Source organism: Protopterus annectens, chromosome 2.part0, assembly GCF_019279795.1.
Source record: "Protopterus annectens isolate FY-2018-M chromosome 2.part0, PAN1.0, whole genome shotgun sequence".
Taxonomy (NCBI): domain Eukaryota; kingdom Metazoa; phylum Chordata; order Ceratodontiformes; family Protopteridae; genus Protopterus; species Protopterus annectens.
The window spans coordinates 770914361-770933481 of NC_056728.1; the positions used below are offsets into that span (position 1 = coordinate 770914361).

The 19121-nt window shown below is 40.2% G+C and overlaps 1 protein-coding gene across 1 annotated transcript in view; it reads right to left on the bottom strand.

The window, feature by feature from the left end:
• TYRP1 (tyrosinase related protein 1) overlaps positions 1 to 19121 on the bottom strand; it is a 268556-nt gene that overhangs the window by 187002 nt on the left and 62433 nt on the right. The window contains exon 3 of the mRNA XM_044061082.1: positions 3865 to 4187. Within this exon, the coding sequence (XP_043917017.1) occupies positions 3865 to 4187 (323 nt within the window). The remainder of the gene's footprint in view (positions 1 to 3864; positions 4188 to 19121) is intronic.

The following is a 19121-nucleotide window of genomic DNA, read 5'->3' on the forward strand; positions in this document are numbered from 1 at the left end:
AGGAAGTAAAAACAGAGTATTAGTTTATGTAACATTTCAAGACAAGCCTTGGTATCACAGTGCTGCAGAGATAAGATTACAGCACTTTCCATGCATGAGTGTTGAAAGGCATATAGTACTTAATAACTATCTGAAATGCATCCTACTAATAGTGCCAGACCATTTTAATTCCAGACAGATGGTCCTGTTTTCAGACTTATAGTCCTGGATCCCCCATACAGGGGGCAAGTAGAAATGGTTGTCATTCATTTGGTCTACTGCAATATGTATTTTTTTCTTTTTCTATTTCTCTAGTCTTTTAGTACCTTTCTGGGCTCTTTCAGAGTAGTACTTAGTGGTAAATTTCAACTTAAGGCAAGGCCTGTTATCCCAAGTTTTATGGTTATTTAGTTTATTTTTACTTCAGGTGTTCTCTGTTGTTGGTTAATAGTGGTTTACTTACAGATAAGTCATTGTATTGCAGCTAGCTGAGAATGAGCCAGGTGATGTGGTAGTTCTAACCATTTTAATTCTCTGAGGGCAGTGGTGTGTTCTATTGTTATGTTTACTGCAAATTATTATAGCTCGGCTCAAGTCTGAGAGTTGCTTTGGTAGTGATGTGTTTTGGCAAAAGAGTGGTGATTTAGTTTTTTGGAGTTTAGTAGTAGCTGTGAATTATTTAGCTATGTTTCAGTTGATAAGAAGGACTGAGTTCAGAGAGAAATATGGCAGAGCAGATAAGGGTCGATTCATTGGCGTATTAAACTTGGATAGCATCATTTGTAGCAGTGCATAGGTCATTGATAAATATGTTGAAAAGTATGGGCCTTAGTGGGCAGCCAACAGTTACTGGCAAGAAGGTGGAGAAAACATTTTTTCCATTTCACTGCTTGTGTTGTGTTTGACAGGTAGCTGTGAAACATTGCAATGAAGAGTAGGTGAGCCCTATGGATGAGAGTTGACTGTCTGGTGAAAGACAGTATCGAAAGCTTCAATAAGTCTAGGAATATTTTGGAAACTGCTTCTGGAATTCTTATGCGTGTTAACAGTATTACAAAGTTCAGCAAAGCAGTAGTTATGAGTATGGAAGCTGTGCTGGGTTGAAGAGAGAAGCTGGTTATCTAGCAGACACTTGAAAAGTTGCTTATGAATACATTTTTCTAATATTTTTTGATAGGTTAAATAAAATAGCAATTCAACCTGCAGTTTGAATTATCTGTATCGATTCCACCCTTGTGCAGTGAAGACAATAAGTATTTTTTTCCATAGTAAGGGGACCTTATTTGCAAATAGGGATCGCTTTACCAGAAGTGAAACTAGATATGCAATAGTCTCAGCTGCTGTTTAAAATATTCACCAAGTTGATTGCCACATGGCAGTTGTAGCAGGCATATTTTTTTATGGCATCTGTGGGTGCTGTTTGGAAGGAGACGTTGAAGGTGATTAGTTAATTGAGCAGGAATATCAAGCGCTTGATTAGTTACCTGCTTGGCTGATGTCTGTTCTCTGTACAAAGTGGGTACTGAATTGGTTTGTTATGGTATCATTTTGTTACTGTGTGTTTGGTGTTGGCTGTGTAGCTTGTTATGGATTTTGCAGTTTATTGATTGAGGCCTAGAAAAGTTTAGATTATTAGTGTGTATGTTTTAATTGGTTGAGTAATAGGTTTTCTTGTTTTTTATGATAATTTGTTTTGCGATCATATTTAACAGTTTTGTTGATTTTCATGTATAATGCCTATAATACGGACATTTGAATATTTACAAAAACAGACTACCTCCAAACACAGGTGAAGGAAATGGAAGTGAGGATTGCTGCCAAACCCCCTGAAATTATCCAGGGACATTGGCACAAAAGAAGGACATACTGCTGGTTACTCTGGGAATAATGCTGCAGACTTTGAGGATTCCAGCAGATCCCAGGTTTCAGCTGGGTCCTCTGCCAACAGGAAAATAAGTAATATGGAGAGTGATGCTGCACACCTGCAGCCATAAGGGAAAACCCTATGTCCTTCATAATCGACTGCACTATTTATCTCACATCCATAGAGCTGGATCCACTGTAGATGAGTACGACATGCAGAAACATGAGTGTCAGGGAAGAACTATGCCATTACTTGCCACCCTGACTCATCCGCACATTGCACTTTATGCACAAGAGATGAAGACGGAGACTACTTAATAATACCATCAGCCTGTAACACTTCGGGTGCTGTCTGACAGCAAGGCATCCATTAGATAACTGAGAGTCATAAATGCTTAGAGAATATAAATTCCAACTTTGGATGTCTGTCCATCACAGCCTAGGTTTCCTAGAAAAAGTACAGCTGTGTGGAGATTAAAGAATGCAGTTTTTTAAGGCTGCAATAAAAACAGCCACATCTAGTTTGAGCATTTCTGTGCAGAATAAACAATCCTGGGTAAATAGAACATGCAGTCTACTTTCTTGAAAGCTGGGGTCAAAATAGTGAGGTGAGCTCGGTCTTTCAAAGTATTTAGTATATACCAAGAAACACCCAAGAAAACTGCTACAAATGGCAAGCTTGTTACAGTCTCCTCTTCTGGTAATGACTGGAGTCAAGACCACACAGCTGTTCCTTAGTACACCACATTTATTTAACTTCACTGTCATCTTGGGAGATGGGAGAAGCTGCTCACTCTTGGTGGTGGTGGTTGGGGGGGGGCGGTAAATGCTTTGTCTTGGTGACAGATTTTCAGTCTTTTGTATGCTGGTGACTCAGCAGCTGGAAAACAGCCATTCTCTGAGAAATAAGGGCCAAAAAAGGCCTAAGGATTCCTCCCAGTTTGAAATGGGGGACAAAAACTCATTGGAGACTAACAGGAATAGGTTGGGGGAGAGGCTTGGCCGTCTGCTATGATACGGAAATGGAGGAGGGTGGTAGGCAGTGATCTGGAATGCATACACATCTACATGAAGTTAGATATTTATAAAGAGACGGTTATGGATGATGCCAGTTATATTACTTGAGGAACTTCAAGTCAGAAAGGAGAATAGCTATATGAATGGCCAATAACAGCTGGCAAACCCAAGGCAGGCAGTTTGGGGGTCAATGCCTAGCCAAAAAATGTAAGCAACACTAGTGACAGACATTAGGTACATAAATGGTGAAAAGCGTATTCAATAAATACTTTGTAAAGACCAGTCTCACAAGTTTAACAGACATTTTAAACACTCTCCTGTTGAATAACACAGTAGAAATGCTATCCTTCTTATAAATAGTGAACATCCTAACTTTAGATTAATAACACATCTTACTGCACTTTTTGTATAAACTGTCACTAAAAGCATCCCCCACCCAAACTGTAAAATGCATCTGTCTAGGTTACAAAAATGCATATGGATACACAAAAATGTGTTTACAGAGTCTAAAAGGTTATTTGATTTACTATTTCACCTTTGTATTAATATATTTTCTGTATTTTACATATTGTAACACTTACATATTCTTCTTCTTAAAAAAATCTGAGTGATCACTATATGTTATATATGTGGAATTGCTTATAAGTTGGTTACTTTCACAGTAAGCTATAATTAACAAGTAGAATTCACTGTTGAAATATCCTGCAGCGCCCTCCATTTATAATGATTAAATTAATTAGCCCCCAGGAAAAAATGTTCTTCTTTTTCAGCTTTTCTGTGACATTTCACATCCTCTGCAGTACTTCCAAAAATTGAAATTGGTCTGCAAAATGGGACAATAGAGTCAAACAAAATAAAAAAAAAAAACATTGTATACCCCCAAAAATCTGATTTATTATTTTGGCCATTGAATGCTGCTTGATCACAAATCCTCTCCCCAGATGCCCTATAAAACCATTAAATCCTTCCAAAGTTGAAAAGTTACTATGGGAAGTCATTCTTTACCTGCATGTCCCTTTCAAGCTGAAACAAATGATATCTGTGCCAAGTGAGAAACGCTGGTCCTTCATGAGAGAAATCCACTCCGCCAAAACTCTCTTGCCCATCACCAAGATATGTTTTGCTAACTGAGTAATAATGGGTCCAGACAAAGTAATTATAAATAGTCACATTTTCAAACTGAGGAGTGCTTCCATCAGGTCCAAAGATCTCTGCACGCCTCCTGGTGGCTATTACGTAGTCTGGGTGTACAGTCTGCTTAGCCTGATGCAGGGCATTAATAAACTGTTGCTTTTCTGCTGCATTTAGCTCCAGAATGTTTCTGCGAACTACAGAAAGAGACGAATGTTAGCAATTTCCCCTGTTTATCAATACTAACACAAAAACAATGCTTCAGAAAGTTCAGAAGAAATGTTATAGATGTGCAAGTGGCTCACACTGCAAATAATTTTAAAATGCGCATTTAACAAACTCATAACACATCTGACATCTTATAAAGAGTATGGATTTGTAACAAACAAATTATTAGACTTCAAAGGTGAATTCTTAAACCCCAATAGACAATATCCTTAAAAGTATGAAATCCAGTAAAAGAGAGAGGAGTGCTGGCTTCAGTGAAGAAGTGCTAAAGCTCTACCTAGTGAAGTAAACCACTGGCAAAGATTCTTAAAAAACAGCTTAATGATCCGAAGCAAACAAATCCAAGTCATAAGATTCAACCTCCTTATGAAAAACTGCATTACACATTTCAAAAGTAGCACCATCAAGTGAAGTTTATGTTAGCAAACAGATCTTGGGTGTAGGTAATTATTACTTGGTTGACCAGGTCTTGCGTCCCTACTTTTAAAGGCACATACCTTAAAAACACAATTGTATTTTTTTTTGCAGTAGCATAAGTCTTGCCATAAGTCTACACTACTGTCATGATTTGCATCTAGTCGTAGGAAAGGAAATAATTAAAATTCTAGGTATATTTACTTAATACATAGCTTTGTTTTCCAATCACTAAAAGACTTGCAACATGTCTATATACTGTTATAATGAACAGTTACTTGTGGATAATAAGAAACCACAAATGAACGTATTATTGTGTGTGTGTGTGTGTGTGTGTGTGTGTGTGTGTGTGTGTGTGTGTGTGTGTGTGTGTGTGTGTGTGTGTGTCTGTGTGTGTTTTGCAGAAGTCACAATGTTATCATTTATATCAATTAAAGTTGATAACCTTTCTTCATGATTATTTAGACAAACATCCACAAATGCTGGGGAACGGAACAGGTACTTCAGGTTTGTGACAAGCACTGCATTGTACCTGCATATCTACTTATTATCCACATGTACACATATACATGCATAAATTGATGCACAGTTTTATGCAACTATAAATTTAGACTGGTAAGTCAGAGAAAATAGTTTTCAGTAATAATTCTGTATTATGTAAATCTATTCTACATATACTTATATTTGTTGAATAAATATTGTATAAATATAGTTGCCCTGTACTTGGATTGTGTATTGTAGACTTGTAAATTAAATTCAGTGAAACTGTAAATTTCTATACCATACGTCGCCTATTCAGATCTAATTTCATTAGAACTGCAATTTCATACTATGTAAAAAGATGAAAGCAGATTTATCTTCACTCATTTCTGTGCACCTCTTTCTGTTTTATAAACACATAATTCACAAAATGCTAGTTAACACAGAGGTGAAGTTCTTTGCCTTACATGCGTAAAGTACAAGATTTGATTCTCACATCTACTAAAAACTCATTGATTAAACAGGTACGTTAACTTTTTAGACAGGTAAAACTTAAGTTACCTACTTTCACATCTAACTCATCTAGTGCACACTGCAGTATTTAGGATAAACCATTTTTTATTCATCTTACCTTTAAGCATCTATTGCAAGACCACCAGTTATTGGAGAGTCAACATTCTGCCTCTCAGTAGTCATCTTGGGATTAGTGCTTCTGTTTTCTCCTGGTGAGAGAAGGAGTGTAGTTATATTATTTCCTGGAGACTGCTGATCACCAGAAAGCTTAATAACTGCTTTATAGGTGACAGCTTGGAATCTGTGCTTATATTCTGATCCTGGTGAGAGTAGGAGCAGAGTGCATTGATTCCTGACTCTTTCTGGTTGGAGAGTGAGTGTCTGTGCTTAACGCACCTGACTGGTCTGGTTGCTGTTTGAGGCATCTACCAGAAAAAGGCTACAAGCCTGCAGGCCCTTGCATCATCTGGGACAAGACTTTGGATCACCAAACAAGTCGAGGGCTAATTCTCTTCTTGGGATTAGTGTTAACATTTTGCTTCTGGTGAGAAAGGAAACAAAGGAGTATTGTATCCCAAAAGAGTGAAGCTGTGCTGAGACCAGTATTAGCAGTAGCCAGGCAGTAGCCATTCATGCAACTCCCCTCTTTTCATCATTTTTGACAAGCTGATTCTTTATTTTTCAGTAAGCACTGCTTGATTTCTATATGACTTCAGAATATCTGTCTGAATACTTCATCCTTAAATTTTCAGGGTCTACGTATTAGTTTCACCTCAAGTGTTTGGCAGTGCTCTGCAAAGACTCAGACACCTTGAGTGACATTTTTCCTGTAAAAGGAATATATAGGGAAACAGCTCCAGTACTTAGTAATAATGATCATCCCTCCTAGCATGTCTAAAGGTCAGTTCCCTGTGCTTTCTCCTATTAACCTGGTGACTTGGGCATTCTGAGGCAGTGTAGCAACTGACTCATGTACATAGACAACCTTCTCCTCTTACCTACCAACACTCAGACTTGTGAGAGATGCACTTATATATCCAAATTGGAAGCCATGCACTCTCAAGCCAAGACCAGAATAGCTGGTCAAGAGGAGAAGGTCAACACCTGCACCACACCACATGCAACACATAGCCATCCAGAAAACCCACCATCACAGCTCTCAAATAAAAACACAAACCACACACTCACCTTCGTGGAGGCTCTCAAAAGAAATCTACCAAAACAGTAGAGACCTCTAAGGCAGAGACACAATTGACCATCACAACAGAGCATAAACCACAAGACACATAGCTCACCTACACAATGTGCCCCTCAACCTAAGCCCCTAAGGCAAAACAACTTGCCCAATGCACTGATCATAGGTGACTCGATAGTGAGGCATAGTGAGGTTCACTGGTGTCCCACTCACTAGGTTGAATAAGGAGAAGGGGATAGTCAGCTGCCTATCAGGTGCCAGAACACACATAACACATGCACTCAGGTCACTCCACAACAAATACAAGTATGACTCTGTCACTGTCCATGTGGGTGAGAATGACCTGAGACACACCTCCCTGGACTACATGAAAAGAGACATGGAAGAGATCTCGGATTATGTGGCCCAGGCAGATATGACCCTAGCCCTGAGCGGCATCCTACCATCACCCAGAATGATGCTGCAGTACAAGCAGAAAATGACTGACTTCAACAATTGGCTAAGTTTCTGGTGTCATTCTAAGGGGATCCAGTATCTGTGTGCTTGGGATGACATGACTGACAGACCTCGATGCTTTGCCAGAGATGGCCTGCATTTGTCACCCCTGGGTTTCCGGATATTGGCTAAGGCTCTTGCCACCCCTATAGTGCCTTTTTTAGGTGATGTTCCAAAGACCAAATTACCACCATAACAGCTATAAATAAATGCAGTCTACAGGTTATGCTGCTCAATGCTAGAAGTCTAAATCTCAAGATGTACTTGCTCGAAGCACTCCTCCAAATGGAGAGCATTGACATTTGTGCTGTAACAGAGACCTGGTTTAAAGCAGCAGAAAGCACCCCTGCACTACCAGGCTATAACTCATTCTACACCTTTCGGACCCAAAACATGGACCAAAGCTCCAAAGTTGATGATGTCTCCATATTCATAAAAGATATGCACACCTCCAGACTAGTAGCCCAGCATAATGCATCTGAGATACTTCAGATACAACTAACATTGGGTAAGATGGCAATTCAGGTTGTAGCCTGCTATAGGTCCCCAGCCATGTCCCAAGACTCTCACTCCACATTCCTAAACACCCTGGAATCTATTAGGGTCCAACACTCTCATACTAGGTGACGAACTACCCTTCCATCAACTGGGAAAACTACTCATGCAGCAATACACTGGCCCAATGCTTCCTGAAATTCATCAATTCCAATGCCCTTGACCAACTCATTCTTACCCCCACTAGAAAAAGCAACATCCTTGACCTGGTTATTGCAAACATGGGCAACCATTGCTCTAAACCAATAGTCAATTCCTGCCTGGTTAGAGCCAACCTCAAACTAATGACCATGGAAATCCACATCTCACCCACACCCCCCGCAAAGGTAACCACCATGAAAAACTTCTCCAAAGCTGACTTTGGGCTCCTAAAAATATAGGTGGCTAACTTCATAGCACCCATGTCAATGGAAAATAGATGCATGACTGCTGAATCATACACCAATGCACTGTACGAACACGTGCATAAATGCATGGAACTAGCCGGGATCCAGACACATGCTCGACTAGCATATGTCCGAATCACAAAACATTGAACACACATGCACGAAAGCGCTTAACATTGATAAGCACTTCCCTGTATGTGTGCCTGTTTCATAGATCGAACTACAGTGCGGGTAAGGGAAAATTCCCTTTTCCCCACTGTAGTGCGATCTCAGAGTGAGAATAATAAAGGGGGTGTGTGGGGGGCACAGGGGGGCGAAGTCTCCCTACAGAAATGTAGAATTTTTTTTAACTACACATACACGGAAGCACTTTTCGATGTGAAGCGCTTTCGTGTATGTATGTTCGATGTTTTGTGATTCGGACATATGCTAGTCGAGTATGTGTCCTAGACCCAACTAGCCTTAGCCAATAGAATCAAGATGCTCTCCTCCAAAAAAAGGAAGCCAATATGATGCTCCCCTGCCATTAATAAACTCTACAACAGATGTAAGAAACTGTTGCAAAAAAATGTGAAGTCCCAAGAATGGAAAAACTCCCTTATTAGCCTCAACAAAAAGGTGAGATCCCTCATCAAAACCTCTAAAGTCAGCTATGAAGGCAGATTTGGAGCAGACACTAAAAACAACCACAAAGCCTTCTATAGTTATATCAAGAATCTCCACAGCAATACCTAGGTTTGCTCTGAGTTACTGCACAAAGGTACCTCCTACACTGAGCCAACAGGTATTGCGAACATACTGGCCGACAGATTCAGTGCCAACTTTACCCCTCTCTCTCCCCCCTAAAGGACCAATCACAATACCAGAGGAATGCCAGGCACCCGGCATTACTGCAGCACAGGTTAAAGCTGCATTGTCCAGTGCCAAGAATACAGCTTCCATGAGACCCGACAATATCCCTGGATGTGTTCTACATGAACTACAAAGTGAACTGGCACCACATCTATGTGCCCTGTCAATCACAGCCTCACCTCAGGCTTTGTCCCTACTGAATGGTGCACTGCTACAGTCATCCCTCTCCATAAAGGGGGAGCAACTACAGACCTTGGGAATTATTGCCCCATTAACCTGACGAGTCTGATATGTAAGGCTATGGAGCACATCATTATGGGACATAATTAACAAAGATATAGGGAATCTCCAAACTCTAGATCCCACACAATTTGGTTTTGTGAAAGGTAGATCATGTCTGCTTAACTTGGTTGACTTCTTTGAGTCAGTCACCAGAGCTGTGGATGAGGGCAAGGCAGTTCATACAGCCTACCTTGATCTGGCCAAGGCCTTTGATACGATTTCTCACTCAGGAATTATTGATAAACTAATCAAACTAGGAATCAACTCCTATATCACTATGTGGGTTGCAAACTGGCTCACAAACAGAACTCACAGTGTGAAAGTAGCGAACTCCAAGTGAGACTGCCAACCAGTCACGAGTGGAGTCCCACAGTGATTGGTCCTGGATGCTCTCCTGTTTGACATCTACTTCTTACAAGTCCAGGCCAACACAGAGGGACTCTAGCTGACCAAGTTCGCAGACGACTGTAAGCTGGCAGCCATTATTAACTCCCCAAGTGATGCAGACATCCTAGAGAAAGGCTTCACAGAGACCAATGACTGGTGTCAAAACCATGGCCTTAAGCTTAATGCCAAAAAATGCATCATCATCCCCTTTGGAAAAAACTCAGTTCCCACTAATTACCACATCAATGGGAGTCCACTGAACACTGGAAGCGTTATAAGTGATCTGGGGACATAGGCTGACAGCAACCTCTCCTTCAACCACCACATTGCCACTGTAGTCAAAAAGTCCTTCTATGTGGCACATCTCATTACCAAGAGTTTTGCATCCAGGAAGAAAGAGTTCATCATCTCTCTCTACTCTTCCCTCATTAGGCCAATAATTGAGTATAATGCCCCATTTGGCATGTAACTCACTAGACACATGCAACAGCTGAAAAGGCCATAAAAGTACCTCATGAAGAAGATCCTAGGCCTTAAACACGTGTCCTATATGGACAGACTCAAAAAACTCCAGCTATTCTCTGTCTCATATCGTCTACTATGAGGCAATCTCTGCTTGACTTACAAAGCCATGTCTGACCCAGCTCTGTTAGAAATGCTACATCTAAAGAAATATCAATCCCTCCGCACCACATGCTCCAGAGACCTTAACCTCATTACCACAACCAACAGAACACGCTGGAGGGACAGGTTCATAACTCAGAGACTGCCCATGCCCTGGAATAGACTTCCTATACATGTCAAGCAGAGCACCTCACTGGCCCTTTTCAAGAGAAATCTTGATGAGTGGTTGGGAAATAGAAAGCTCACTCCAGAGGCTCTCCTTGATAGAGGCACTGGGAACTAACGTTGGGCAGCATGATGCCAGGGGATTATGATTGGATCTCTGATTGTAACCACATTCCTTTGTATTCAAGACACAGATGTTAAACATTTCACCTTGAGACTGAAGCTGGAAAGGTGAATCTTGGCATCCATGTTGAGAACACATAATAGAGGGTTAAAATCGTAGACAAGCTCACAGTTCTTTGTAGTGCATGGAGATTTCTCTGCTCCATGTACCAATGGTTACAGAAAAAAGAGAAAAAAAGAGCAAAGGTTGTACCAGTCTTGAAAGCTAGTAAAGCTCTTAGAGAGTACAAGCAGTATTCAGTGCCTAGAGTGAGGCACGATATTAACAAAGCACAATTAAGCACCATTCTAAGTGCTGCTAATATCAAATTGTGTGCTAGAGTAGCACTTAACTAGGAGGTCTTTTCATGATACTGGAGTGTAAGCATGGTATTCAATGTCCATCCATCCAGCTACAACCCCTTTTTTCCCATTTTTGCACATGGGGTCAGGGTGTCCCTTCAACAGTGGCAATCATCTAGAGCCAAGGTTTACACCACCAGGTAGCTAGCCCTGCTGTGGTAGTTCTTTTACACCACACACTTGCATGCACGCTCACACCTATGCCCAATTTAGAGTGGCTAATCCACCAACTGCACGTCTTTGGAAAGTGGAAGGAAACCGAAGCACCCTGATGAAACCCAAGCGAATACAGGGAGGAATGCACCCAAGCGAATACAGGGAGGACATGCAGACTCTGCACAGAAGGCACTCCAGCTGAGAATTGAGTACTGCACAGTAATTAGCAGCAGGCTTTTACTGGATGGGTCAGTCCTACCTGAGACAGTGACTTTACTTATCATTTTGAGATTCTAGAGACTACTTAGGAGAGGATAGCATAGCATTGGTTTGAGTTTAAGGTTAGACTAGTACTGTTTAACCATCTTTGCTGGAAATGAAAACACAACTGTAGTTGTGAAATGACAGTCTTGAAGGATCCAACAGAAAAGGTAATTGATCATCAGCACACCATGTTTGTATGCATGGAATGGTTTGTTATACCATTATAACAGATGAAGAGAAGATGCTTGAGGTGCTTATTATAAATGTGTGGATAGTAATAATGCATTTTGCTGCACTTAATGCTCTGTTGTTAGGTAATGCATGAACCATCTGATTGCACTAAAAGAGGACAACACTATAGAGGGGTTGCAGTAACTTTGTTTGTAAAAAAATATCAAGGTTTTAGATAGGTCCAAAAGATTGTCCTGAAAAAAAATTATCAGAATACAGCTACCCATTGACATATTCAGTGAAAGCAACATATGTTCCATGATTAAGGTGAAAACTGTGTTTTATAATATGATCAGAATGTGTATCACTACCTGCTTATTTGCACTTTAGGCTGGATTCAGAAAACTGTGCCAAATTGTGCTAAGTGAATTTGCATGTTAAGCGGCCACATGGAGATTGTATGAAATTCAGAAGACCAAGTTACATGACATGGCTAGGCTAAATACTATGTTATATGCTAATGATGATCATGAAGCAAAAAATATGGTGGATTGATTTAAAAACATTTAAATATCAGGAAAAGGTGCTTTCCCCATGTATATTTGAACTCGGCCATATGCCAGTGTTCATACGAAGTACATTGTTAGAGGTTGCAATAGCTATAGAAAACATATATCTGCAGGAGGTACTTATCACGGTTGTTTTGCTAGACTATGCGGAACACTACCCCTAAAACACTCAAACCAAGCTTAACATTTTATGGTCTTCATGACCGACATTATAGTCTGGCACCATGATAACAGAGATACCATACAACTAATCATGAAAATGTGTCCTCTTTGTCACTCATCTTGGCACTTGGCACTCATCTCTAATTCTTGGCACTCATCTCCTTGTAGTAAAATTTGCAAAACCAAGCAAGGCATGTGGCATCTCATTTTGAATAGTACGAAAGCTGTGCTGCTCTGCAAAAGTTTATCACAGTTTTTATAACAAGTTCATGCTTATCAGCTGTGAGTGTTGAGAGAGTGTTACTGTGAGCTCTCAACTCGTATCACATTTCAGCTGCCCAGTTCCATTTAAATTGTCCAGGATGACACTGTGCGGGTTCCAGTCATTCCTTAACATGCCTACAATGATTGACAGCAATGTGTAGTCAGTGTTTCACTAAAGTACCATTGGTATTCTTGTCTAATCATCCATTTTTAGAACACTAAGCTTGCAGTCAACACTCTCGTCCCTTTCTACCCACTGCCTCCCTGAAGTGGATAGATTTTGGTCAAATCTTGGGTGTGCAGAATCACAGCAGTTTGAGCAGGCCCAGAGTGATTGCTTCCCACTACCTTGGTGGTGGTGGTGGTGGGGTGGGGTGGGGTGGGGTGGAGTAGCCTACATCTTCATCCTTCCCACTCTCCTACCATCCCCAATTACCCATTCACCACCCACATCCACACATTTATTCCACTGCTCTCCTCCCATTTTAATTGCATCACAAACCTGTTTAAAGACACAGCAACATATTAGGACAATTTTCAAGCATTCACTCACCCCATTCCTTCCATCATAATACTAACAGTCTTTTCTCCACTCACTCACTCACTCACTCACTCACTCACTCACTCACTCGCTCGCTCAGTGGCATACACCATAGTACCGCTGACATTCTCTTTTCCGCTCAGTCACTCTGTGACTGCTCAGTAAGCATCTAAATATCTACCTTACGTCCCTTTGCACCACTGCACTCTCTTCCCTTCCTATCTAAAAAGCAGCCTCTTCCTTTCCCAACCCAGCTATCAGCTCGACTGCACAATCTTACTTCATCAAATTTGTTTCTACCCCTGACATCACATCAACTCCTCCCTCATTTCCATCTTACCACCTTACTCTAATTTATACTCAGCAGAGCAAATTGCTATCTTTGATTCTCAACTCTATCTCATTTTTAATCTAACACACTCACTACTCCTATCACTCTTAACTATCATTAACTCATTAACATCACTGTAACTCCTATATATCTTTGTCCTAACTTTATAACTTCTTTGAGTCTCCAGCTAATAAAAGTGAATATGCTCTTCGCCAGTTTAACTGCTATACTTCTTCTATTACCTGATCTCCTCACAGACTACCAAATTACTCTTATTCCCAAAGTTTCCTCACCTACCATAAGCCTCCATTTAAAACATTCTCTCCAAAATTCTTCACCAGAAATTCTTCTACATCTGCTTAGGAGCACCTACTCTTTACTTTAAATACAAAATGATTACCTTTCCTCACTACTACCCCTGAACAAAGCAAAATAATAATAATAATAATAATAATAATAATAATAATAATAATAATAATAATAAAAATGTTCATAATAAAACCACTTCACTGTCTCCAACATTCTTTAACAATTCAACTATATGGTGATATACACCCTAAATCAGGCCCTCCTTCTATCTGTACCCTCCATCTCACCCACATCTCCTCTGTTTACCTCTAAAAACTCCAAACAACTACACTTTACCTCCAAAGCTATATGTAGCATTTGTAATGAAAATCACAGAGCTGCATGCCTGGATCTCACATTATACACCAGATGTTGTTGCCCTTACTCAGCCATGACTAAAACCTCATATAAAATACTCAGAAATTCTTCACACAGGACACAGCATCATTACAGCTGGCAGGCTAAACAAAAATGCTGGAGGGCTGGCTATCCTCTACCCAAACACACATAAATTCCTCTTGATAAAAACTCTATGCAAATTCAGTAATGCAAAGCTTCTTCTTTCATACATAAAATCAAATCACTGCAAACTCCTTTGAATAAATGTTTAACATATTCTCTGGAAACAATATATCTACCCCTGAAGACATCCTTTACGGGATTCTCAGTGATATTGCCAATGAAACAGTCATCGTGGGTGATGTTCGTATCAGCTGGAGTACTTTCAGTTCTGATTGTCGTTCCTCTAACATCAAACTTCATGGCTTCAAACAGCTTATTACTTCTCCTGTTTTGTATAACAAATCCTAGGATCTAGTCCCATTCCCGACTGGAATCCGATCTCTGATCCTTGCAACTACACCACATCAGAAACCTTTCCTGAATACTTAGGGTCATTGTCCTACCTATGCTATCAGACATACTACTTACCATGCCAAACAACAAGTATACAAAAATACGTCTAATCTCAAAATGTCATCTTGAATCATTTTTGGCTGCTCTAAACTCATTTAATGGGGCAATTCTAAAAAGCCTTGCCACTAGATGAGGCAGTAGAAAAGTTCAATTCCACTTTTTAAGCATCCTAAAAAGCCTTGCAATACTACATACTAAGAGAGTAAAATCTAACTTTCCTCCTTGGTTTACCAATATGAGTAGACATCATATGAACTACAGACATGGCATGGAAAGACTTGCTGAAACTTAATACTCCACAAAACCTATAGCACTTTAAAGAACTTTGTAACCTTACCACAAAGTAAGTCAAACTTTTTAAGAAACAATACTATTCTGACTTATAACACAACCATAGATATAATCTCTAAAATTCTAGTCATCCATCAAATATATTCTACACCCAGGAACTAACAATGCCCCTTACTCTTGCCCCAATAACTCTCCTTTAGAAACAGCCACAAAGTTTAACTTGTACTTTGTTGACATTTTAGCTGCCCTCACCAATGAATTATTTCCTAACTCCCCTGACTCAAGTCTATCCCCCTCCATTAATACACTCACCCTCACACTAAAATCAGCTGGTCCTCCATCATAAAAAAATATTATCCAAACTTAAACCCTGCTCACCCTCTACTGATAACCTTACTGCCGAATGCTCCAAAACTGCTGCTAATACCATTTCATATCCAGTCCCTATCCTTATAAACAGGTAAATACGGCAATTTTATATTCCTACCATCTGTAAAACATGCTGTATCAACTCTCTGAATTCACAAAGTTGGCACTTCTACCAAGATATATTATTTCAGATCCACTGCCATCTTACCCCCTAAAAAGTATTGGAAAAATGTGTCTATAAACAACTACTCCAGCATCTGTTAAAGAAACATAAAGAAACAACTACTGTTGCTCAACATGGTTTTACAACTGCCCATATCATAGGATCATAGGAGGTTACTAGGGAATTGGCCTTGAGGTCCTTATAAGCCTAGCCAAGAGTTTAGCCCCTGTTTAGACAAATCAGCACCCGATGCCGCTGTCTAGCAGGGACATGGTTGGAATCCCAGGGGTATATTTTCAATTTCCCATACAGTTATCCAGGTTGCACTTAAAAAGGGGTAAAGAGGTACTCTGCTTGATGTGGCAAGGGAGTCTATTCTATAGATGTGGAGTCCCTGGGACACAAATCTGTCCTGCTGACAAGTCTTGTTGATGTCACAGACCAGGTTGTGGCCAAGCGTGCGGGTTACTCGAGTGGAGATTGACTTGTAGATATGCAGCAGTCCCACCAAGGTGGGATCAGTGATTGCCTTGTATGCCAGACAGAGGTCACTTATGAGGAGTCTGTATGAAACTGAGTAGGGTGATAGGGCTTTTAGCCTATCTGTGTATGGTAGATGTTTGCAGCCCTGGATTCTCCTGGTGAGGAACCTCTGTGGTCTTTCCAGCTGCTGCATATGCTTTGCGAAGTACATGCCAAAAGGGGCATTGTACTCAATAATGGGCATTATAAGGGAAGAATACAGGGATGTTATGACCTCTTTGTCTTTGGATGAGATAGCCTTACTTATGAGGCGGGCCATGTAGAATGCTTTGCATACAACGGAAGCAACATGGTGGTCAAAAGTCAGGTTGCTATCAACCTGGGTGTCCGAATCCCTCACGACTGACTGCGTGCTTAGGACATTATTATTAATGTGATAATTTGTGGGGATGTCACTCTCCCCAAAGGGGATGATGATGGGTTTTGTTGGTATTCAGCTTGAGGCCATGTTTCTGGCACCAGTCATTTGTCTCAGTGAGACCCTCTTGGAGGATGTCCACATCACTAGGGGAACTGATGACAGAACCCAGCTTGTAGTCATCTGCCAACTTGGTCAGCCTTAGCTCACTGTTTTTGGCCTGCACCTTAGAAATGTATATCCCAAATAGCAGAGGCCCCAAGACCAAACCCTGGGGTGCACTGCTTGTTACGGGTCTACTGCTTGAGGTGGCAGTGGCTTATTTTGACTACGTGGGTTCTATCAGCGAGACAGTTTGCTACCCATCTGGTAACATATGAATTGATGTCTAGTTGAGAGAGTTTATCTATTATGCCCAAGTAGGGAATAAATCTCCACAGTTCCAATTGTAAATGTAATAAATCCAATACGCAGCTTGAATGACAATAAAACACTCAATATTTATTAAAACAAAAAACAACCAGTAAGCGCTTTCATTCACAAAGAACTTCTTCAGACCTGGTTGTCACACATACAAAATTCACATTTATAGTTTACTCAAGTCACATGACCCAAAACATTCGCAGTGTTTTAACCCTTTATTGCATAACACTGCTTTAAAGGTTTACATATCATTCATACCTGGATCTGCACCTGTATTTAGCCTCACTTGCCAAGCATATTCTTTCCAGTTTAAATCCACTTCTGCATCCAATCTCTTGTCTGCATTTAAAACTTGGTCAATAACAGTAAAACTAAAACCCACTTTAACTCTGTTATGACAGTTAACAACATGTCTTGCTAGGGCATTAGTTACATCCAATTTTTCAACTGCCCTCAGGTGCTCATAAATTCTGCGATGGAAGCTACGTATAGTTCTTCCTATGTAGAATCCATTGCAAGAATTACATAAAACTAGATACACAATGAATTTAGACTTACAATTGTAATTCCCCTTGATATTAATAGTAAAGTCTTGAGCCTTTACTGCTATTTTATTCCCCAGTACCAAAAACTTACAATAATTGCAATCTTCACATCTTGACATCCCATTATAAATAATAGGAGTATTACAGTTTTTTGGTTTCTAAAAAATTCCTTAAGACTTTTCCCTCTTTTTGTGACAAAAGTAGGACTCTCATATAAAAAAGCACCTAACTCTTGAAAATTCTTCAAAAATTTCCAATTATTTATGATGATCTGCTTAATACTGTACATATCTACCGAATTTTCCAATGTACAAATCAGATTATAATCTACTCCTTCACTATTTCTTTCAACATCCTTTATTGTCCCTTTCTTCCTCACAGCTTTAATTTTATCTATTGCTTCACTTATTACCCCAATAGGGTAACCTCTGATTAAAATTTTTTTTTCTTAACATCTCACATTCCTCCAAAAAATACTCATCTTCATCAGTGAGTCTATTTATTCTATCAAACTGACCAAACACAATATTATTTTTCAAATTCACGCTGTGTAAACTGCTGTATTTCAAGCAGCTGTTACTCTGGGCATCTTTTTTAAAAATTTTAGCCAAGGTTTTCCCCTCTTTCTTGTACACAGTCAGATCCAGATAATTCACACTAATTCTACTTCTATTAAAATAAAACTTTAAATAGCTTGTAACATAATTTAAATATTCACAGAATTTCAACAATCCCGACTCAGAATAATGTCAAAGGCTTTGACCAGGTCAAGGTAGGCAGTGTGCACCATCTTCCCCTCGTCCACGGCTTTGGTGACTGTCTCAAAGAAGTCGACCAAATTTAGCAGACATAACCACCCCTTGACAAAGCCAAACTGTGTGGGATCAAGTGTTTGGAGATTGCCAATGTCCTTGTTAATGAGGTCCATCATAATCCATTCCATGACCTTGCAGATCAGGCTAGTTAGGCTAATGGGTCTATAACTTCCCAGATTGGTGGGCGTTCCACCTTTGTGTAAAGGGATGACAGTGGCTGTCCTCCACTCAGGTGGGATGAAGCCAGTACTCAGGCTTTGGTTGAATACGGTGCCTAATGGTGATGCAAGTTCCTGCCTGAGTTCACGTAGGATGCAGTCTGGGATGTTATCGGGGTCCTTGGAGGCTGTATTATTTGCCTTTGAGAGAGCAGTGATGACCTGTTCCCTAGATATAAGGGGAAGGGGACAGGGGACAGGTACTGGGGATGTCCTGATTTACTGATGGAGGGGACAGAGGGGTAAAGTTTTCGCTGAATCTGTCATCCAGCAAGTTTGCTATATATACGGCATTTGTATATGTGGTGTCCTTGACCACCAGTTCTGAACAGATCTGGGTGCTTCCTTTGAGGTTGCTAATATATGTGAAGAAGGCCTTATGATTGTCTCTAGCAGATGTGGCCAATTTGGACTCGAAGTTTGCTTTGGAGGATTTCACTAGTGCTTTTATTTGCTTGTTCAGGCTAAGGACACATTGCTTCCAATTGGGTACCTGCTCCTTCTTGGTCTTGGACATCAATTTTTTCCTTTTGTTATAGAGTTTATTTATTGCAGATGTCCACCAGACAAGTTTACTCTTCCTT